The sequence below is a fragment of the Biomphalaria glabrata genome, chromosome 18 (assembly GCF_947242115.1).
Source record: "Biomphalaria glabrata chromosome 18, xgBioGlab47.1, whole genome shotgun sequence".
NCBI classification, from domain to species: domain Eukaryota; kingdom Metazoa; phylum Mollusca; class Gastropoda; family Planorbidae; genus Biomphalaria; species Biomphalaria glabrata.
This window is the reverse complement of record NC_074728.1, coordinates 19415560-19440136: the sequence shown is the minus strand read 5'-3', so window position 1 is coordinate 19440136 and position 24577 is coordinate 19415560. Positions and strand designations below refer to the sequence as shown.

The 24577-nt window shown below is 37.7% G+C and overlaps 1 protein-coding gene across 1 annotated transcript in view; it reads right to left on the bottom strand.

The window, feature by feature from the left end:
- The window catches only part of LOC106078777 (uncharacterized), a 50862-nt gene that overhangs the window by 12957 nt on the left and 13328 nt on the right, over positions 1-24577 (bottom strand). The window contains exons 5-16 of the mRNA XM_056016590.1: positions 21266-21414; positions 19876-19977; positions 17274-17475; positions 13784-13877; positions 10615-10671; positions 9722-9754; positions 8440-8559; positions 5403-5481; positions 4591-4682; positions 2901-3035; positions 2297-2372; positions 1613-1719 (exon numbers count right to left, since the gene is read on the bottom strand). Of these exons, the coding sequence (XP_055872565.1) occupies positions 1613-1719; positions 2297-2372; positions 2901-3035; positions 4591-4682; positions 5403-5481; positions 8440-8559; positions 9722-9754; positions 10615-10671; positions 13784-13877; positions 17274-17475; positions 19876-19977; positions 21266-21414 (1246 nt within the window). The remainder of the gene's footprint in view (positions 1-1612; positions 1720-2296; positions 2373-2900; positions 3036-4590; positions 4683-5402; positions 5482-8439; positions 8560-9721; positions 9755-10614; positions 10672-13783; positions 13878-17273; positions 17476-19875; positions 19978-21265; positions 21415-24577) is intronic.

Here is a 24577-nt window from a genome sequence, read left to right as displayed (position 1 = left end):
GTACTTTCTCCTGTACTGTACACCCTTGACACTAATGACATAAGAAGCATCTATGACTCAGTTAAACTCATTAAATTCGCTGATGATTTTGCCGTAGTCGGTCTTATTTCAGAAGACGAAACTCAGTATCGAAGCTCGATAGAAGAGTTTACAAACTGGTGCACTGACAACTTTCTAGAATAGAATGTCACAAAACCTAAAGAACTTATTATAGATTTCAGAAAGAAAAAACAAACTATACATGGACTGCATATAAACACAACATCTATAGAATAAGTGAAGGCATATAAATATCTAGGCGTTATCATTAATAACAATCTCTCATGAGAAGATCATCTTGGAACTCTGACAAAGAAAACAGCCCAAAGACTTTTTCTATACAAACTCAATAGCTTTAAACTAAATAAGAAGATCCTAAATACTTTTTACGGCGCGACTATACAAAATCTGCTAACATACGGAATAATTTGTTGGCAAGGCAACGCTTCATCTAACTGTTGCGCCTGTTATAAACCATCATAAAAAGGCCATCAAAAATTACACTCACAACATTACCACATTAAAAGGAGATTTTTGAACAAAAGTGTCTAAGGAAAATCGAAAAAATCTTGGAAGACAACGGCCACCCGCTCCATCAGAACTACGTCAGGTCGTCGCGAAGTGGGCAACTACTGTCAATCAAAACTAGAACAGAGCGATACCATAACTCGTTCGTACCTCACTCGGTCAGACTATATCAACGCCACTCGTTGATCAGGAAACAGGAAAAGGACTAAGATGCCTGTGTGTAGTCGCTGAATGAACTCTTTATGTTGTGTTTTATGTGTATGTTTCTGTTGTGTTGTCTTTACATGAGAAAATAGTCCTTGTAATCACAACACATTTCTTTAAGGATCAATAAAGCAGTCTTAGTCTTTGCTTAGTCTTACATATTTACAATCTTTAAGGTAAAACTGACGATTTCGACATTGAAAAACTGTGTCTCATAGGCGTATACATTAATAAAACTGTGTCTCATAGGCGTATACATTAATAAAACTGTGTCTCATAGGCGTATACATTAATAAAACTGTGTCTCATAGGCGTATACAGTAATAAAACAAAGACCGCATCACAATCAAAAAGATTATAAACAGGATCACAAAGGCGACTGGGCCCCGCGTCGAACTGGCAAAAAAAAAAGTAAACCAAAGCTTTATGACCATATTACAGGGTCAGCAGGGCTCACAATGACCTTCCTACAAGGAACAGTACCAGGAATATGAAGAAGAGGCAGACAGAATAAGCGATGGGAAGACAACATTAAAGAATGGACGAGCCTGTCATCAAAAGATCAAAAGAGATTCCATCCACGGCAAAAGACGGAGAGGAATAGTGAAAGATGGACAGTCGATCATGTGTGGTGCCCCAGCTGTTCATCAGACTAAGGGATAGTTCAAGGTGATACACTACTAGCAAATAAAACTAGACAGACTGACTTAAAAAATGAAGTTAAATAAAAAAAAGTGTGGTTCTAGCGTGATTATCCATATCGTAATGTATTGAAAATATATTTGTGTGTTTTCTTGTGTAATATCTTGAATAGTATAGTACTCAAAAACAGTGTACCTACTGATGGGACAGTTTCCACTTAAGTAACAGTCACCAGCTTTTCTGTCGAACACTGGATAACTGCAGTCTGTACTCGGAATCCCGCCAGAAATCTGGTTTTTACAAATCCTATTTGAAGAAAATTGTGTTTAGAAAAAAGGTGTTAGACTTCAGTTTTTATAAGAAACTAGCCGGATATGGCCCGCAACATACGGGTTTAGCCAACATATTCATATTTACATGAAATGTAAAATAATGTGAAAAAGGTTTACCCGATTTTTTATTTTTTATTGAAATTTTTAGAGCCCTCCGATAGTGGGAGGGGCATTAAACATACAAAAGGGTCTCATAAACCTTACAACAGGGCCGGCCCTAACAATTGCGGGGTTATATGTGAAACGGAATGCGCGCGACCCAGTCTGGGTAGGGATAAACATAATGTCAAAATTATGTATTAGAAAATACATTCGTTTTTTTGAATAAATTCTATTTAAAAGAAGCTGGCAATGAAGTTTTTTTGTTTTTTTCGCGCATAGGATTGGCACACCCGAAGTGACAATTTTGTCTATTTTTAGGAGATGTTTATGGGTTGTTTAGGAGATTTTAATAATTTAAGGACACACCTACAGCTTTGTTTTCATGGTAGAGTTGGTTCCCCCCCCCCCCCAAAAAAAAAACACTTTCGCTCAGACTTTCCAGCACTCACCTTTTTCTGTAGTAGGACGTGTCTGAGCAATTTGAAGCACAACTCCATTCGGTCCAATCTTCATACGCTGTGCGGTCTAGAGAGCAAAAGAGAACGCCATACTTCAATGTCTACAACACGTTAGAGCAGATGGGTATAGGGTATAGAATCATTAGATTAGAGGAATTAAAATGGAATATATTAGACGAGGTTCAATGTAACTGAAGTGTATCGAATTGTATAGAGATTTCTAGAGATAAAAATAAAGATCAAGATCAAGAAAAAGATAAAGATAAATAGATAAATAGTTAGATAAATAGTTAGATAGATAGAAAGATAAATAGATAGATAGAAAGAAAGAAAGATAGATAGATAGATAGATAGATAGATGTTAGAGATAGATAGATAGATAGATAGATAGATAGATAGATAGATAGAGAATGATAGTAATAAATAGATAACTATAAAGATAAAGATAGATAGATAGATAGATAGATAGATAGATAGATAGATAGATAGATAGATAGATAGATAGATAGATAGATAGATAAAAGACTTTGAAAAGAGAAGAGAGTGACATAATCTATTGAACCAACTGATCCACATCTATCTGCTACTGACTTACCTAGCTGACAACCACTTTCTGGGAAGTCATAGCCACGCCTACATTCGATGCAAGAACCATTAAACCTGTCGCAAATATTGACGCATTGCTTACAGGATTTACTACAGTCATCCCCGAACAAATTCCAAGGACAGTCTGTTAAAAAACAAATTTTGAATTTTTAGGGCTTTATAATAAAATTTAATCATTGAGTTTACACGCATAGTTCATCCAAGGCCAATCGTTATAGAAGACCTAAACACTGACCTGCAACGTCACAACCAGTGGGCAAAGAACTATTGGTCTATGGAATGGGGTAAATGTTTATATTTTTTAATCATTAAAAATAGCGCGAAATTCCCCGTCAAAATAGAACAACACAAAATAGCGCGGACTTAAATATGATGTGTACAAAAGTACTGGATTTTAGTAATTGAAGTTCCTGTGCAACATATTTTGTAGAGGCCTCTATCTTCTTCAATATAATTAGATCCAAAAGTATGCTATTTTTGCGAAGAAAGAGAGTACTTTCAAATTTTATCTCACATTCCATTTTCATTAATGTTTAAATTGCATAACAATTTCTTTGAAATGTAGTTCAAGATTTAGGTATATGAGGAGGTGTGTGTTACACATGTATGTTATAGAATAATCAGAAATCTTGATTGACTGCGACATCTCTCTTATATCAACCCAGGGCGTCTAGTGCCGCAACATTGGCAAACTTAGGTGTATCAGGATTAGTTAAGCTGGCGATCACTATTCTTATATGTAAATACTGCTTTCGATGAACTTAATGATGCTCTGACAGATGTTGAAAGAAATTCATCGAACTACTAGGGACTACTATATTGGTCCCTAGAAACGAAACCACAGAGTGACTCCAAGATTTACGAAAGCATGATGGAATGTTAGAGAACGAGTACAGAGCAATCGACGAAGAACAAACAATTCTAGATCTGGCAGAACCCAACTGAACCCGAACTTTAGATCTGGCAGAACCGAACTGAAACCGAACTTTAGATCTGGCAGAACCGAACTGAACCCGAACTTTAGATCTGGCAGAACCCAACTGAACCCGAACTTTAGATCTGGCAGAACCCAACTGAACCCGAACTTTAGATCTGGCAGAACCCAACTGAACCCGAACTTTAGATCTGGCAGAACCCAACTGAACCCGAACTTTAGATATGGCAGAACCCAACGTAACCCGAACTTTAGATCTGGCAGAACCGAACTGAATCCGAACTTTAGATATGACAGAACCCAACTGAACCCGAACTTTAGATCTGGCAGAACCCAACTGAACCCGAACTTTAGATCTGGCAGAACCGAACTGAACCCGAACTTTTGATCTAGCAGAACCCAACTGAACCCGAACTTTAGATCTGGCAGAACCCAACTGAACCCGAACTTTAGATCTGGCAGAACCGAACTGAACCCGAACTTTGGATCTAGCAGAACCCAACTGAACCCGAACTTTAGATCGGGCAGAACCGAACTGAACCCGAACTTTAGATCTGGCAGAAGGAACTGAACCCGAACTTTACTCGCATCGAACCGAACCGGACTCCAATTTAAATGTGACCTAACCGAACAGAACCCGAACTCTAAAAGTTAGTTTCAATTTTGATCTCTAGTTTCAGAATGGAGCTGCATGCGATGTATGTACAACAGTCCAGATCAAAAGCCACGATCATTAAATTCTTACCTATAGGACAAAGTTTAGCATAGCAGTTTGACGGTTTCGTTTCTATAACTGACCCTTCACATCTGAGGGGATTCACTGTATCCTCACACGTTCTACAGATCAAAATGGAGCATAGCATTATACATTCAATGCATTTTTTTTTTGGTGTCAGATATGTGCTCTTTTCAAACAGCCTTGTTTGTTTAAAAGAAAAAAGATAAATAATAGAAAGTACAATTTTATTGAAAGCCACAGAATTAAGATATCATTTTGATGTTAACTCCTTTTATGTACCAACACCCAGGGCCGTCATTAGGGCGGGTGTTACCGGGTTCCGACCGGCACCACCCTCATTTCCCCTAATGGCAATGATAACCCATGTGCAAATACGGGACCTCTGTTGCCCCAATCTGGTGGTAGACCATCTAAACCGCTGTTAAAATAAATAAGTAAAGTAGCCCTTTCAGACCTTGCTATCTACAGGGCAGTCGATGTTAAAGTAGGCATAATCTGTTTCTGTAGCCCACGGTTAACATGGGTGTCATGTGGCCAGCACAACGACCAACCGCATGTACGTTTCCCAACTACTTTCAGGTACATTTTAATGCTGGGTGGGCTAAGTGTAGTCCTAAAGATCCAAAAATTTAAAATCCCCAGTCTTTACCATGATTCGAACCCTGGATCTTTCAGTTCGGAAGCTAAGCGCTTAACCACTCAGCCACCTCGGATAGTGTCATACTTTGCACCGCGAACCACCTCTATTTGTCACAATTCATTACATGCCACACGCCGCGCCATTCCACTTGTGGCACCACAGTCCAAGTAATTATTACCTTGTCTTTACCATATCAGAGACGGAACAGTCGCGTGTACAATGCCAGGGACTCCATTCAGTAAATTTGGCGGGGCACACTGAGGATTGAACACACATCAAAAGTTATAGATGTAGAAAATAAAGCACGTCTAATTAATATGTTTTTGTTTTGTTTTTGTCTTTAATAAATATATTCAAGAAGAAAGCAGAGCTCGACAAAGCCTACAATATGCGAATCACAACATATATGATTTGAAATTGCGCGCTGAATACAATCTTCTACCAGATAACTATTCTTGTATAGAACAAAGACAATCAACAGAAAAACACATCATGTTTGAGATGTAAAATAAATAATTGTTTAAAGTTTCAACTTGATCCGAGAAAAGTAGTGGGAGAAATAACGTGTACGATTATCTTAGGGGACCAAACCCTAAATATTTAGCAGTTCTTCTACTTCTTCTTATGAGTTCTTATTTTTATGTCGAAGCGTTCATATGACTAGACCAATATATGAGATAAACTGCGCAGTGGTTTCCAAATCAGGGAGCTCTCCATATAGTTTTCTTTCTATTGGGGTGTTTTGGGGCCAGTGTCTTGTACGGGCCTCATGGTAAAGATGGTCATGGTCAGCATTCTTTAGTGATTTAGCATCTTCTTTCTTTTGATTTGGATGAGAGCTTGTACATTTCTCATTTATTTTACTCACTATTTAGCCTAGTCAAGTCTTTGAGTACTGAAGGATTAATTTCCCTTTTTAGTATCAATCAAAATAATGAATAACTAGTAATTAATTGATTAAATGGTTAATATTTTTTTATTGATTTATGTCTCGTTTTCTTCAATAAATAATTGTGCAAAGTTTCAACTTGATCCGAGAATAGATGTGGGAGAACAAACGTGTTCAAACATTTGACCAGACAGACAGACAGACAGAGTGATTTGATAAAAAACTCCAAAGTGGTTTGAGCCTGGAAGCCTTTGAGCAGCTATAGCCATTTCTTAGTCATGTGAATATCTCGGGGATGTTCCATAACTTTTAAACATAATAGTCTCTTTTTGTTTCAACATTTTCATTTTAAAACATCTGGCGGTTTACGTTCATTAAGATATAAAATACAGATACAAAGAAGAGAAAGCGAGAAGGAGCAAAGAGTTGACACTTAGGGGTATTTTTTTTTAAATAAAAAGACAAACTAAACAATGCCATGAATGTTTGAGTGAAACATCACCGAAATGAAACATGGTGGCATTCATACTCTCCCGCCTTGACAACTGCAACGCCCTGTTAGCAGTTAAACCCGAAGACAAAATAGCCAAGCTGCAACGTATACAGAACAACGCCGCACGAATAGTCCTTAGAAAAACAAGACGAGATTCTGCAAATACGCTCTTGCGCACGCTCCATTGGCTTCCCGTGAAAGCGAGAATTGATTACAAGATGGTCACACTTTGCCATCAGTGTATATATAACAAAGAGATGACCTTGTACCTCAGCGAACTGATCAGTCCATATGTCCCTCAGAGAGCCCTGCGCTCAATGGACTCAACGCTTCTAGTGGTGCCGCGTTTCTCCCTCAAAAGCTACGGTCTGCGAGCTTTTTCACTGCACGACCCAATGGTTTGGAACTCACTCCCCATTGACATCAGACAGACACGAACATTAAGACCTACCTGTTTAAAACTTTTTTAGATACGTTTGTCATTCAATTTCCTGTGTTTGTGTTTGTAATGTTATTACAGCGCCTTGAGCCTACATTTTGTTTGTTAACAGCGCTTTATAAATAAAATTTGTATTAAAGATTACGTTATCTGCAAGAATGGCGACGTCTTCGATTTCGAAGATTTATGATGAGTGCGAGGTTTCCCGTGACGAAACAGAAACAATTACGACCTGCATAATTTCCCACACATGATGCAGACAAGGGCGTTGTCGATGGGGGTCTATTTAAGTTTTCTTTTTTGTCTTCTGAGCCTGTCTTCAATCATGTCTTTTTCTTTGGGTCTCAAATGTGTGTCCCGCGGCTTTTGTGAGAGGCTCCAACTCTCATTCAAAATGTTATTTACTGCCAGCTTATTTTTTTTATGCCAGTGAGGTCAAAATGGCGCATGAGTTAATCAACAATAAATACTTTTCGAAGAGCTTAGATTTAGGATTGTTCATTACGAAATGGGCATAAGCATACCTTCTGCGTTTATATGTTTTTAACACTCTGTATATTATTTTAAAAAGCTTATATCAGCTCACTCTGTCTGTCTGGTAAAAAGTTTGAACATGTTTTTCTCCCATTTCCCATTCTCAGATCAAGTTAAAAGCTAGCACAATTATTTATTAAGGCTGACACGGTATGAATCAGTGAAACAAATTAACCAATTATTTAATTAATTGTTGGTGATCAATTATTTTGTTTAATATGGAAATAAGAAATAAATGCTCCCTAATGAGATATGTGGATGAATATATGGATTTAATCCCCTTATTACGCTTTGACAAGTTTTGTATTCCACTTCCCATTCTCAGATGAAGTTGAAATTTAGCATAATCATTCATTATCGATGATAATAAAAAAAAATCAATCCAAAAATTACCCACATAGTTAATTAATTTAGTAATAATTAATTAATTTTGTGTATATACCACAAAGGGAGCTAAACCCTGTAATTTTCAGATAAATGACAGAAATCAGTGGTTCCTTCCTATAAATGGGCATTTTTTTTTTAAATATTCTCTTTTTTTCTCTATTGTTTGTTTGTGGATTACTTTTATATAGCACATTTCTTCTTATATATCGCTCAGTGTCCGATCTTTGTTATGGACCGGAACCAACTGAAGTCGGGAATCAAACTCAAACCCCTTTGATAGGTTGCCTTAAGTTACACAAACAAAATAAACTGAAGCTATAATAGCTACCCTCCTTAGGTGGGAAATCCCATAACATATCTAAGGAAATACTGTCTAGTAGATTTTCGAATACTACAAAAGCACAAATCTAGCCTTCTGAACTGTAAACAGTAGCTATAGGGATGAAGGGACAGAATAACAAGGTGTTACTTACGATTGGTCGCTGAGATCGTGGTGGTCTCTATTGTCCATTTGAAGATTAACCCAAGATCAGGTGGTATGTACTTTATCGGTATCATTTTGAATCTGTACTCGGAAACATTTGAAGGGCTGTCTGTGGGAAAATAACTTTATATTCACACAATCAAGTACTTGTTATGAAACGGGAAATAGGTGCAGATATACCATAGACTCTACTCTTAATGGTAAAGCCCCACAGTCATGACAAATTATTTGGCATTGTTTGGGGATATCCATAACTTTACGCCAACAATTTAGTGAAAAAAAAAACACACCACAAAACTGGTTAGCAAGTATAAAGTGGGATCGGTGATCACATGTGGTAAGCAAATAACACCAATGACATCTTAGGTAAACATCATACATCATTGGAGTCTTCCGTAGACTTTATAACCCAATCATTTCAAAAAAACAGCATCGTGTCAGCCATGGCCGGATTTAAGCATGTTGAGGCCCCGGGGCAGAATTTTTTGAAAGCTTCAATAAAAATCCACGATATCTAAAAGCACGCGCCATGCTACAAAAGAAAGAGAGTATTTGTACAATAAAAGGTCATTGTCCTTTGTTAAACAAATATATATTTTAGAAATAAAAAAAAATGTAAATTTTTATGGTGTAAAAAATGCAATAAATCCGGAGTATATAATGTCAATAGTAACACACTATAAGCGGACACTTCTGAACAGAGACGGTGTTGCCAACTGTAAGATTTAAAATATTGTTGGTAAAATTTCGAGAAAAACAAAGTTAAAAAAAAGCAACAACAACAAAAAAACGTAAAGATACTGACTGTATTGTCGGGGCCCCCTTCTTGCGGTTTCCCTGGGCTGTAATCCCGCATGTCCTCCGTTAAATCCGGCCCTGGTGACAGCTGTAACTGATCTTACTTGGCTTGCATACATCAATGCAAAAATGAAAGTACGTTTCCAAATGTCAATTTTTTTTCATGTTTTGATATTTGTTTTTACTGAAGTTTAATCAGACTGACACAAAATGACACACACATGTTTCTGTGCATGTCTTTGGGTTATTAATGCATTTGTGAATTAAGTAATATTGACAACTTTGTGCAGATGGTATCAAGTGTCCAATATAGATCATATTAGACTCTTTGATCATACTGCTAGTGTTTCATAGTTAAAATGATATATCAAAACATATGCCGTTCATGACTTTATCTGGAATCACAGTTATGAAAATAAAGACGTTAAGTATTCGAATACCAACAAAGTTTCCATATTGGTTTGTCTACTTACAGCTGAGTATCGCCTCTACTGTGTCGGTTTGGCCTAAATGGATAAATAGAAAAGAGGCTCTTATTTTTTTTACAAAGCTTATATCAACTCCATCTGTCCGTCTGTCTGTCTGGTACGAGTCTCGTACACGTGATTTCACCAACATCCCGTTATTAGTAAAGTTTCCCTTTTCAGACCTTGCGATCTATGGGGCAGATGATGTTAAGGTCATCTGTTTCTTTGGCCAACGACCAAACGCCTTTTCTTTCCCCCCAACTAAAGTCAGGTACCCATTAGAGTTGGGTTGGACTCAGGGGTGCCCTAAAAATCCAGAAATTCAAAATCACAGTCTTCACCGGGATTCGAACACAGGACCTCAGGTTCGGAAGCCAAGCGCTTAACCATTCGACCACCGCGCCCCCTACATCCCGTTCTTGGAATAATGGCTCCTCATTGACGCAAACGAGTGAACCAAGAAACGAAAACTAAACAGTGAGTTCATATATAAGTGATCTTTATTTTAATTTTATAGAAAATAAATGATTAGTTCATGTATTAGTGGTAATTATAGAGAGAGAATTATATAGAGAGAAAAGGAAGGATAAATTATGCAATATTAAGATATCACAGTGATTATTCGGTTTCCCTTATTTAACCTTTTTAGTTTATTCTGATTTTTTTTTATTTAGCTTGTTGCTAACTAACAGTCCACAGTGTACGTGACCAGTTACATATCTACTTACATATAAGTTATTAGGCATTGATGTTTTGATGTAATTGAGATAAAGAGAAGTATTTACTTAACTGTTTAGGATGGCTAGCAAGCAAGATAGTCTTAGAGAAACAGTCCACCAGCTATAGACGTATAAACGTATAATCTAGGACACTAGGTGATTAGAAAGAGCAGCACTTACTGAAAAAAATAGCCAGGTCGTCTAGCCTATCGTCATTGGCTTTAAAATCTGTATCGTCTGCAAGGGAAACAATCCATTTAATTTTTAAGAGATAATGACATTTCTAGCATATTAAATTTAAAAAAGAATTAATTTACTAAATCTCTTTCAACACTTTGACTCTCTCTATCTTTGACTCAGTCTCTATTTTTAGCGGCCTCCAAAAGAGGAATAGACGCTATTAGTTTTGTGTTGTCTGTCTGTCCGTCTGTCCGTCCGTCACGTTTAGATGTAGAAAAGATATTGAAAATAAGATATCATGATATTTTAGACCTTTCAAAGTTCCGATTCAAAGGCTACTTTTTCTTTTCTAAAAGCGAAAAAATAAATTTTTGAAATCACCTATTCAATCAGTATTTTCATAAAAATACACAATTTTTACAACTATTCACTATTAATAGTAACAAACAGGGTATTAATTATAGAGACGACTACTATCGATATTTTTAACACATTTATGCAAACGGTTTTAGATTTTTTGTAAAAGAATTAGTTTTACAAATGTATATTCTCTTACACTAACTAAAACATTTGCAACAAAAATAGTTTACTTTTTTTTTTAAACAGAAAAAAAATCTATTTAATATGCATATAAATGAAACATAATTAAAAACAACAATTAATAAGTACTTTTTCATATTATAGCGTGAAGTACTCGGTGGACCGTGGGCACCCACCTATCACCTATCCCTTGGTCCTCTGGACTGTTGAGGCACCACACAAGATCAGTCAACCTTCTTTCTCCATTTTTCTCTGTCATTTTCCTTTGATAGAATTTCATTCTGATATTCTTTCTGAAAATATTGAACCTGCCTTTTTATCTGCCTGGGTAGACCACCTCGGGGGGCAGATTGTGAGTTTGTGTTTCCACACAAAACTGTCTTTCTAACCTTGTTCTCTTTAAATTCCAAGCTGTTTGGCTGTCTCTCTTTTTTTTTTTTTTGTTCTCTGTTTGACTTCCTGACTCTGAGATTTTTCTTGGTCTTTGTCTCACTCTCTATAACTTTATCAGTTTGACTTGTTCTTTTCCGGGTCTCAATCTTTCTTTATCTTTGACTTTGTTTTTCACTTTCCTCAAGCCCCCACCCACCCGTTTCACCAACAGCTATGAGAAAATATATCGGGTTTTGTCCCAATAAATACATATACATGTTATATATTCCACATCCTTTCACGGAACAAGTTGAAACTTTTGGACAATTATTCATTGTACATAACAGCATACAAATCAATTTTTCTAAATAACAAGTTAGGGTAATTAATTATTTTGTTTGATATTAAATATGGGAATAAACTTCTACAATATTATGAGATACAGTTGTAAGTGCGGAGCACTTCCCTTTAGATAACCTTCTTCTTCTTCTTTTTAAAACTGTCAGGTAGTGTTGAGCCTACGTCTCTTGGAACTCTAGGCCAGCAAAAGTGAACAAGAGATCTCTCACTCACCGGCCGGAATGAGAATAGTGTACACTTTTCTGTCTGGCGGGTGAGTCAGACCGTGACCTCCGTGACCTATGTCGAAGGCGCCGGTCAGACTCGTGGCAAGAGGCCGCGTACACAAAGACCCCCGCCATTTTCCTTTTCTATACCAGGCTAACCGTGCGGGACACGCCATATATGTAACGGCCCCTTGAGGAACAGCGCCTGGATTGTGACAAGGTTGTGGGAGCTTTTTTACAACTCCGTGCAATGCAATGAGGATGCTCTCGCACCCCCTTAGGCACCCCCACGGGAGTCTTGTTTTGCTACACTTTAGCCTAATCGTTTCCTCCTACGATCGTTTCCACCCGGGCGCCACTATGAGGCAGGGTAGCATGCCCGTGTTAGATAAACTTAAAAAAAGTAAATTTTACATACACATATATTTATATAGTCCTTGTGTCATATGTACACACACGTTCTGAGTATTGAGTTGACATCGTCGTTATTATTTATTGGTACCTTTCTTTAAGAAAGTGAGAGAGAGAGAGAGAGAGAGAAAGAGATGGAGAGAGAGAAAGAGAGGGAGAGAGAAAGACAGTGAGAGAGAAAGAGAGTGAGAGAAAGAGAGTGAGAGAGAAAGAGAGTGAGAGAAAAAGAGTGAGAGAGAAAAGGGAGTGAGAGAGAGAGAAAAAGAGAGGGAGAGAGAAAGAGAGGGAGAGTAAGAGAGGGAGAGAGAAAGAGATTGAGAGAGAAAGAGAGAGAGAAAGACAGGGAGAGAGAAAGAGAGGGAGACAGAGAGAGAGAGAGAAAGAGAGTGAGAGAGAAAGAAAGGGAGAGAAAGAGAGTGAGAGAGAAAGAGATAGAGATAGAGAGTGAGAGAGAAAGAGAGTGAGAGAGAAAGAGAGAGAGAAAGAGAGTGAGAGAAAAAGAGAGGGAGAGAAAGAGAGTGAGAGAGAAAGAGAAAGAGAGGGAGACAGAGAGAGAGAGAAAGAGAGTGAGAGAGAAAGAGAGTAAGAGAGTGAGAGAGAAAAGGGAGTGAGAGAGAGATAAAAAGAGAGGGAGAGAGAAAGATAGGGAGAGAGAAAGAGAGGGAGAGAGAAAGAGATTGAGAGAGAAAGAGAGAGAGAAAGAAAGGGAGAGAGAAAGAGAGGGAGACAGAGAGAGAGAAAGAGAGTGAGAGAGAAAGAGAGTGAGAGAAAGAGAGTGAGAGAGAAAAGGGAGTGAGAGAGAGAAAAAAAGAGAGGGAGAGAGAAAGATAGGGAGAGAGAAAGAGAGGGAGAGAGAAAGAGATTGAGAGAGAAAGAGAGAGAGAAAGAAATGGAGAGAGAAAGAGAGGGAGACAGAGAAAGAGAGTGAGAGAGAAAGAAAGGGAGAGAAAGAGAGTGAGAGAGAAAGAGAGGGAGAGAAAGAGAGTGAGAGAGAAAGAGAGGGAGACAGAGAGAGAGAGAAAGAGAGTGAGAGAGAAAGAGAGAGAGAAAGAGAGTGGGAGAAAAAGAGAGGGAGAGAAAGAGAGTGAGAGAGAAAGAGAAAGAGAGGGAGACAGAGAGAGAGAGTAAGAGAGTGAGAGAGAAAGAGAGTGAGAGAGAGAGAGAAAGAGAGGGAGAGAGAAAGAGAGAGAGACAGAGAGAGAGACAGAGAGAAAGAGAGAGACGAGATATAGAGACATAGAGAGAGACAGAGAGAGAGACAGAGGGAGGGAGAGACGTACCTAGCCCGTTCCAATTTTCTTCGTCCACCCAGCCATCACAGTCGTTGTCCAGCAGGTCTCCCCTGTTCATGCTGTTCACAGTGTTGATACACCTCTGACCAAAAAATAGAAGCGTTGGTGTGAGATGAATATTAGCAAAGACCTTTATACTGACATCTTCAATGTGTACGACATTTACTGACATTTCTTCGTTCAACACCAAGACACATGTCACAACACTTAGCATGACATTATTGACATCACATCACTTGAAACATCGTTCATTATTATCCCACCGCTGACATCCCTGCTAACATCATCGACATTGTAGGCAGGGGCGGACTGTGTATCGTAATCGGCCCACGCATTACTATACAAATCCGGCCCTCAAATTGATTGACAATGATGTACATCTATTATTAAATGCCATCATAATAATTAAAGCTTTGACAATGAATCAAAATCTGGAAGCAGACATGCCAACGAATGTTCAGACAGGCCTCACTCATCGATTTATATTTCAACATGTAGATAGACTTAGAGGTTCCAGGAAATCCCCATTAGTTCATGCAATGATACACTTGCATCCTAAATTGACGTAATAACCATGGAACAGAAAACTTTATTACAGGATTTTAAAACGATCTGACATAATAAAAAAATATTTTTCTTCTTCCTCGCTCTCATTTTTATGTTCAGATGACTAGACCATTATATGAGAAGTTCCCAGCAGTGGTTTCCAAATCTAGAGCTCTCCATATAGTTTTCTTTCTATTGGGGTGTTTTGGGGCCAGTGTCTTGTACGGGCCTCATGGTAAAGGAGGTCATGGTCAGCATTCTCTGGCGACTCATGGGCAGATTTCACTGGTTCCAATTTTGAGCTTCCGGTACATATGTTGTCTCATTCTGTTGTGTCCGGTCCTGAGTCGAAAGATTAGACGTTGGTCTTGTCGGGATAGCTTATAATAGGCATCATCATTCTTTTGATTCAGATGAGACCTTGTCAATTTCTAAATTATTTTATTTACTATTAGTTTCTTCATTTCTTCTGAATAGAGTGCAATGCTTAATTGTGAGTAAAATAAAAGTACAATAAAATAATGACGCATGGGAAGCGTGGTCGAAAGGCCCTGTACGCTTGAACTTGGTTTGTCTTGGCTATCTAGAAGGGGGCTCGAGGTTCGACACCCGACTCGGGGAGAGTTGCGTTTACTGAGCGCCTAAAGGCAGCACGGAAAACCAACTCCTAGATACCCCCCCCCCCAACTGGTCCACAACTGAGAATGGACCAAAGCACTCTGAGCATGCTATAAGCATGAAAGTAGCGCTATATAAAAGCTATAATAATAATAACACTTTAAAAGAAGCAACATGAATGTTCTTGCAATACTTTAATTTATCAAGGATAAAAAGGCCCCTCATTAACAAACTTTATCAACCACCTTAGACATGAAACCTTGCACGTGTTTGCTCACCCTATTCCTTAAATATTTCAACGTTTCTAGACTTCTTCATAAGTTACAAGTTTAAGTTGTAGGCCTAAACACCAACTTCGCTGTCAATAAATTGTATTTCTTTCAAATTCAGCAACAAACATTTGAACAGTAATTACGCGTTCAATTATACGAGTTCAATAGTTACGTGTTCAACCTATACGCGTTTGGCATTTATGTGTTCATAGTGATGGGCAAAAGTTAACTAAAAAGTTGCTAACTTTTAGTTTAACTAAAAAAAATTAGTTAAGGCCAAAGTTTAATTAAAAAAAAAAAGTTTAGTTAAAATCCTAGTTTAATTTTTTTTTTTTAGTTAAAAACTAAAAAGTTTAATTACAAATTTTACAAACTTTTTTAACATACATGCCAATAAATATTTAGATCTATGTAATTTGGAGAATATATGTAATAAACAATAGAGAGGAGAATAAACTAGAGGGTGCACAGGTCACTAGAAAGTCTTTTGACCTTTACCCTGTAATGGTCGCTATTCCCGCCAATTCAAGGTATTTGAAAGGCGAGAAAAATAAACGTGTTCATTATATTTCTAGCAAGTTTCGCTGCTTGATAAATCCTGATAATACCTTGCTTCTTTAGATCTACATTTTGCTGCTTTTCATTAAACACCACTGTGTTCCTGTATAGCTGCAGGCAAAGCATTTTGCTTTACTATAGATCTAAAAGAAATGTCGACTCTTTTTATTTTAAAACTTTTTACTAGATCTAGAGTTACTAAGATATCTACTACACTCTATCTAGATTTTAGATCTAGTAGTAGTTAAGTAGTAACTAGCATTTCTTAGATTATTTTTAGATTAAAGTATTAATTATTTGATCTAGGTCTAGGACTCTAGTAGCTAGAACTAATTCTAGATCCAGATTATATTTCTGATCATTTCGTTTGTAGAAGATATTAGATCCAGAATATTCTAGAATCTAGAGTTAGTTAGAGAGTCAACATGCAGTTTTATCATTACTTCTAAAGGTAACTTATATGAGAACTTGGACAATTACTTCTAAAGGTAACTTATATGAGAACTTGGACAATTACTTCTAAAGGTAACTTATATTAGAACTTTATTACTTCTAATTTCTTTCTATAATAGTATCATTCTAGTGATTCTATTAAGATCTACATCTATCCATAAAGACATTTAAAAAATTTTTCATGTGCAAAAATACATGTTTATTACATTTTGCTAAAGAGATTGGTTGTGCTTTATATTTTTCATATTTGGCTGTTTCGTCCTTAAAAAAAGGTCAAAATAGTTAGTAAAAGTTTAACTAAAGTTTCTTAGTTTAGTTTAACTAATTTTTTAAATTAGTGATTAACTAAAAGTTTAATTACTTTTTTTTAGTTCAAACTTAGTTTTAGTTTAACTTTAAAAAAATTAGTTCCCATCACTATGTGTTCAACCTATACGGGTTTGACATTTACGAACCAATTGGGACACAAGGCCGGAAGTGACAGAACCACATGACGACCCTATGACGACTCACAGACAGAATAAGTCACGGAATTCCCCGAAGACAACATAGAAGTTGCTTCTGAACCAAAAGCTGTCTTGTCGAGAAGTATGCGGTTCGGACTGTCGTCTGATGTTTTCCAGTTCAACCTTGCACGCAGTCATTCTCTGTCGTCATATAGGATTTTGGATTTTGGCTAGGGCAGGGGTTCTCAACCTGTGGGTCGCAACCCCTTTAGGGGTCGATTGACGATTTGCCAGGGGGTCGCCTAAGACCATCGAAAATATGGATTGTTATTGTCTACTCTTCTATTGCTGTATGTGTGTGTGGGTGGGGGGGTCGAGGCAGAGTGGGGGATGGCATAAAAGGTTGAGAACCACTGGGCTAGGGCGTAATAATTTCCGTTTCTAAAGGGAAGCTCGAAACTAAATAGATTTAAAAAGATTGACTAGCCGATTGCCAGGGCACAGAAATGCTTTGGCGAGCCCCCAGACTCCCACGGGTCACAGAGCTGGTCACGGATAACGAACCACGAATAAGGTAGAACTTACTTTCACATTTATGTTCGATGAAATGAAGCCAACTGAATGCATGTAAGTAGATTCGGGCCCCTTCCCATGAAGGTAACAACCAAATGACGCCTTGAGAGAGTACATGGTAAAACTGGTGTCTCCTCTCAGCTCATATTCGTAGACTGACCAGCTGCCTTGAATCTCATTCACAGAGAGTTCCAGCAGTTCTCTCTTAGTGAGACTGAAACATAACGGGCATTCGTTTCAAACCTTTGAAGTCCTTGTGATAGCAATGAATTGTAGGAACATAATTGATAGATAGATAGATAGATGGATAGATGGATATATATATAGATAGATAGATAGATAGATAGATAGATAGATAGATAGATAGATAGATAGATAGATAGATAGATAGATAGATAGATAGATAGATTGTCGTGGGGTGGGTTCCCCCCCCCGAAATGAAATCTCCCTCGTAAAGGGGGGGGGGGGCGATCGAGATTTAGTGACTGATTTTTTGCTTTGATTTTATTTATTTTAGGTGAGATTTTAGTTCTAAACCATCACATGCCCCAGCGCAGGGAGTTTTGTAGTCAAATCCCCCTCTTATGTTAAACCAAACCAAATTTAAAAAATGCTCACGAAAATCCCCAATTTCCAAGAGCAAAGCTTAGAAAAATCTTGATTTTAAAAACCCCCTCCGAAATTTACGATAAAACTGTCTCTTCAAAATAAGACTATCCATACATCAGTCAACAGATACATGAGGATATATATATATATATATCACCATATTCTATGAGTGTAGCCAAGAGGGGTTTGTGTTTACAAAAAAACCTCCAGTGGGGTTTATAGCTAAAAAAAAACCCACCTCTTCAATATAAAAAAGCAAATTACATACTCAAAAATTATATGATCGTAGCCAAGCCTAGGGGGGTTTGACTAAACTCCCTCCTCCAGAGGGCATTTTAAAAGTTAAATACCCTTCCTGAAGGTTTTGAGTTTAAATACCCCCCATACAGAGAGTTTTGAGGTTGAAAACCTCTCTTTTCAATTTTATTCTAAAGCAAACTACACTCACCAAATTCTATGACCGTAGCTAATAAATTTAAAAAAAAACAGCTCCCCAGATTTTTTAGTTTAACCCCCCCCTCCCAATGATTTTGACGATAAAACTTCCCTTTTTTTTATTTAAAATCTAAATCAAACTACAGTCATCTATTTCCAAGAGCGTAGCCATAGAGGCTACACATTTCTACCAGTGGCTGGGCCCAATTAATAAAGTGCAGTAAATAGTCATCTGTCGAAATTGAAAAAGTCTAAATGTGGCTCAACAAAGATGGCTAAAACGGATTTTACGAGTCAGTTATAGAGATCGGGTCTCAATCAAGGAAATCCTATGCCGAATTGGGAGTCGAGCCCTTAGTAAGGTTGTGATAGAGCGTCGCATGAGGTTTGCGGGACATGTTCTCCGACAAAATGAATTACGCATAATAAGAGTTGCGATGACATGGAGGCCATTGCGAGGAAATCACAAACAGGGACATCCTCGTACAACTTGGCGCCACACTTTCATGGATGTCCTCAGAGCAGGTGGGAAGAGGCTTCAAACATTAAAAGTGACAGATTTTAGTGGAAGCAGCTTGCCGCTCAATTCGCCGAACGACGCGGGAGGATCTAAGTCAGTAAGAAAAGCAAGTAAGGTTTTTGAAATAACACTTTTTAAAAGCAGGCTAATGCACTGTAGATACCTTAACATATGCATTTTGTTGGGTTTTAATACCGGAAATAGTGCTTGGAGGCGTGGCTTCGCCCCGCGCTGGGGAAGCTCACAGCGCTCCCCCAGAACCCTTGCGTACAAGTTTTTCCACTAACTCCAGGAAGAACCTATTGTAGGGTACAATAAACGTCTTCCGAAAGAATGAAGGGATTAATTATGTACACTCACACGCACAAACACATATGAATATTTTTGCTACGCCCATGAGATAGATAGATAGATAGATAGATAGATAGATAAATAGATAGATAGATAGATAGATAGATAGATAGATAGATAGATAGATAGATAGATAGATAGATAGACAGACAGACAGACAGACAGACAGACAGACATACATACATACATACATACATACATACATACATACATACATACATACATACATACATACATACATACATACATACATACATAGACACACATACATAGATAGATAGATAGATAGATATTGATATTCATATTGCTATATTCACGTTTTCATAGAAATAGATACAGAGAATTGAAAATGCTAAGGTTATCAAGCAAACTATATTGCTTTCATTTTAAGGAAATGAACCTAATACCTATTTTGATAATACTAACGTAATTAAGTTGAATTAATTTAAATACTCAAAACGTAAAAGATCATTCACCCGCAATAGTGTTTCTACTGATAATACTTTTAATGTCAGTTGTGGATGCCTAATGACATGTCTCTAGTTCTGTACTGGGGCGGCAGGTTTTAACAAAAAAAAAAAGGCCCAGAAAGAAAGGGAAACAAAATAACAAGAAAAATTAAAGAAAAAAGAAAAAAAATAATAAAGTAAGAAAATTCATAAACAAAAATTGAGAACCTGATTAGGTTTGTCTATTTACCCCAAAAATGGCAGTTCTCTGGAGTAGATACTTCGTATCGAGGATATTAATTCAGATTTAACTACCAGAACCATATAATGTCGAATAGGAATAAAAGGTATCCTAAAGAAGAAGATGATTAGAATTAGGTCCTAATGGCAAAGGATAATTTAATCATAGATAAAACACTTTACTTCCACATGTAAAAGTTAGGCTGTTTTTTTTTTTTTTTTTCTATTTTTCTACATGTTTTGAATGTTCCTTCAGTGCTGAAGATTATCTACTTCCTCGTCCAAATCTCCCGCAGGACGACGGGGGGATGGCGGCGGGCGGGGTATGAACCCCGGACCATCGGGACGACTAATCGACAGTCCAGAGCAAAAAACGCACACCCAGGCAGCCATCCGGTTTAAGTACCATATTTTATCTGTTGACCATCTTTCACTGTCCGGATCAGTTTTTGTCAGAATATTTTGTTTTCATTGAAAGTCCGCGTTTCTCCATGTTAACCTGCTGTAGCGGAAGGTCTTTCAGAGCACTGAGAGTCTCGCAATTATTCCAAACAGTATCTTGCTTTCATTTTTGATAATGACCGGAATGTCATTAGGCAAGGGGGGGGGGGACTAGTCGGGTGTCGAACCTCGAGTCCCCTTCATAGTTAGCCAAGCCAAGTTCAAGCGTACTTAGCCTCTCGACCACGCATCCCACTATTATGATCTAGATCTAGGATCTAATTGTAGACCTTAACGCTACTATATTATTAAACTTTAAACTTGAAACTTTCACACAAATTAAACATATTCATTGTTGTTGTTTTTTTACATACATATTATTTACCATTACAATTATTTATGCAATTACGTCCCGTTCAAATCGGATACATAAGCTAAAGTTCAGAGCCTTTAAGAAAAATACACACATCTGGGGTAAAATACATGACAGATTAAATACTGCTAATGTGTTCTTTCCACCTGCTGTGTTTTAGGTCTTCAGAAATCATAACCTGTACCTGGTTCGACCCCAAGTCTTTGTATTCTTGTAGAGAATCATTTACATTAAGATTCAGATATTAATTACGTGCTTTTAATTTAAAAAAAAAAAATCTGCAAAATGCCAAGAATACGTAAGTGAAAACCTATCTTGAGACCCAAAATTAAACTTTTGTGCCAAGAAAAGATAAGCAAGTAAAAATATCGACCATTTCGTGGCAATGATTTAGTTCCGAACTTAGAAACCAGGGTTTGCAAACATTCAAACTTTCTTCCAGATGATATTACTCTCAAAACGTAGCACGTTTTTCCTGGATTCAAAATCTGGAAAAGTTTAAACGAGTTTTCTTTGCTGTCATAATCACTTCACGAATAGTATGTATATATATATATATAACTCGCACACAATAGTCAATATTTACACGCAGAAATATATGTAATAGAATAGCTCCACGGGTACCATCATCAATAGACTTGGATCCCCATCACTGGTCAGATCGCAGCTCGAGTTCTGGGCGTAGACAACTTGCACTGGTTGGTCAGCTTGCAGAACACTGAAACTGCCCGGACGCTGTTAAAAAAAAAAAACCGAGAATAAAATATCTTACATTTTATAAACACATTTGATATATTGTGTTAGAATATAAAGTACATTTTAGATTTCAGACGGTGCGTTTCATGGGGAAGATGGTATAATATATTTATACTGTTTGTTAAGGAGGATGTCAGTTGCGCAGCACAATTACCAACCGCCTTTGCTTTCTCCAAATTAATTCAGTTAAGACTTGGGCAGACTAAGAAACGTTCTAAGCTTGCTAGAAGTTAGGATTTTAGTCTCAGTTAAAAAAAAACCAACCGCTTAACCGTTCTGCCAACACACCACTGTCTAATTTGAAATATACATATAATGCGATATCGACATTCACGGCTTTGAAGCACTAGCTCTAGATCGCTCCTCATAGCGTGAACCTGTTAGTCTTAGAGTCTTGAGATTTGAAGCAAAAAGAGTGGCCAGGGTGAAAGAGCGCCGAAAAAGTAAAAAGCTGAGAGAAGAAGCAGGCCTATCTGCAACTGACCAGACTTTACAGGCTTTGACAATACAGTCATCTTCAAGCCCATATGAGAAATCTTATCTTATATAATACAGACGTTACTTCAAAAAAAAGAAGATGATTACGTCCTACGCGTCATGCATTTAGTCATGCATATTAACCAATGACTTCTGCCAAGTCACTGGTTTTCCTGGCTAGCTCAGGCAACCCCTTCCATGCTCTAATAGCACTAGGGAAGAAGGAGTATTTGTACAAATTTGTCCTAGCATATGGGACATGACGTGTGCCCTTATCTTTGTGTCTTTCAGAGTATTTTTTAAATGTTGTTTTTGTATTTGAAGATTATGGTTCAGTGTTTTATGTATAATTGCTACTTTACTTTTATATATATATATATATATATATATATATATATATATATATATATATATATATATATATACCTTAAACGAACAAACAAAAGAATATAATAAACTAATAATGTCTCACTCATTTGATTGTCGAATGATGGTCGTTGGAGAATTATAAAGTGAATGAAAGTTCATCAGCATTTATTATGCACGTGATACGCCAGCAAGCAGCAGTCGTGTTTTTTCATCTCTCGATATGAAGGATTTTTGTGTTGCTATTCTCTAAAGCTAAGTGATCTTTCTTATACCATTAGATTTGTGTAAATTTCTTCTATAGATAGGTGTATTTAGTTTGATAGATTTAAGTCGCGATAACTAAATTTAATTAGCTTTTGTATTCATTTACTATCCTTTAGTTTAACAAGCATCTAGATAAACAGTGACAGTGTTACTAATAGCCCAAGGGATTGATGTGCTTGGTAAAACCGAGTAGCGTGGCCACTACATAGCAGTCGCAAAGCAAACCTGTGTGTCATCATTGCTGGTGTGTTAAGTCGCCGTACTGGAGTCATGGACACAAATCTACTTAGTCGCATAGGACGCACATGCGTGTTTACTTAAATCAAGACTAGATAGCGAGGTTTTCTAAAATATGCGTCGACTTGGCATCGAGCATAAACTGCCGACAGTTCGTGGGTCTAGGGCTGGGCGTCTTATTCGCCTATGGTATAACCCATCGCAATTCAACTCAACAGATACATGTCACACAGTTTCCAGGACTCTTAACTGTGTTGTTAACCCCACCCCTACCCCTGTCATTTCTTCTACGACAGAGTTCAGCAGTTCCCTACAAAACTGTTTTCTTAACCACCCCACCCCTATTACTCTTCACACGACAGAGGTCAGATGTTCCCATCAAAAACCTATAATTCGTGATATGACAGACATAGATATTACTCCTCCGGTGTCTTTGAAATGTGCTACGCCTCTAGTAACTACATCCTCCAGTCTTCTTCAAATAATGCACCTAAACACCCAGCCATGCAGTAACAAAGCTCATGAGCTTGCAGACACCATCACTGATGATAACTACGACATCGTTTTCCTTAGTGAGACATGGTTTAATGAAGTTGGTGATGAGCCAAGAACCACTGAGCTAACGCCACTAGGCTTTATTTTTAAGAGTCTACCTCGACATACAGGCAGCGGAGGGGGCTTAGCAATACTGTACAGAGACAGTCTAGCCAAGTATGTAACAATAAGATCTGATAGCTCAACGTACACCACCTTTGAGATGTGCGAGTTTCGCCTCTCCCACCACAGTAGAACACTGACTTTTATTTTCTTGTACCGCCCACCACCATCTTGACTGGATTGTTACAAATGCAAGTGAGCTTATAGCCAAACTCAATGTCTTAGACCGTGGATTGTCAGGTTATTTTCTTGTACACTTTCAAAATGCAAAAAGGCCAAAGAAAAACGTGACTTCCAGTAAACTTAAAGCCATAGATATTGCCTCCTTCAAAATGGACGTGACCTCTTTGCTGTTGCAACAGAGCAACACAGACGTTCTCAGCAATTACAATTCTTGCTTGAAAAAGTTGCTGGACAACCATGCACCTCATGTCACTAGTAAAGTCTCATTTAGGCCATCTGCACCCTGGATGACGGAAGGCATAAAGACTGCCAAACTTATTCGCCGACATGCCGAACGTACATTTCAAAAGACAGGTCTGACGATACATTGACATATCCTAGAAAAAAACAAGGTGAACCGCATGATTAGAGAAGCAAAAGTTAGTCATATTCGACAAAAAATCGAAACTTCTGATTCTTCAAAGAAGCTATTCAGGATCAACGCTGAAATGTTAGGGAAATCAAACAACGAACGTTTGCCGTCATCTATTATTATTATAGCTTTTATATAGCGCTACTTTCATGCTTATAGCATGCTCAGAGCGCTTTTGGTCCAATCTCATTTGTGGACCTGTGGGGGGAGGGGGTATCTAGGAATTGGTTTTCCGTGCTGCCTTTAGGCGCTCAGTAAACACAAATCTGCCCGAGTCGGGTGTCGAACCTCGAGCCCCCTTCTAGGTAGCCAAGTTCAAGCGCACTTGGCCTCTCGACCACGCTTCCCAGTATCTGAACTCCCTGATTCCTTCAATAGATTCTTCATTGGCAAGATTGAGCAGATCAGAAATGGCATGCCATCACTCTCATCACAGCTTGACCACTCTCCAATCTTTTAAAATTCTCCTTTTTGCGAGTTTCAGCGTGTATCTGAAGATTATGTCAAAAGTACTATTTTAAAGATACCAAATAAGTCATGTGA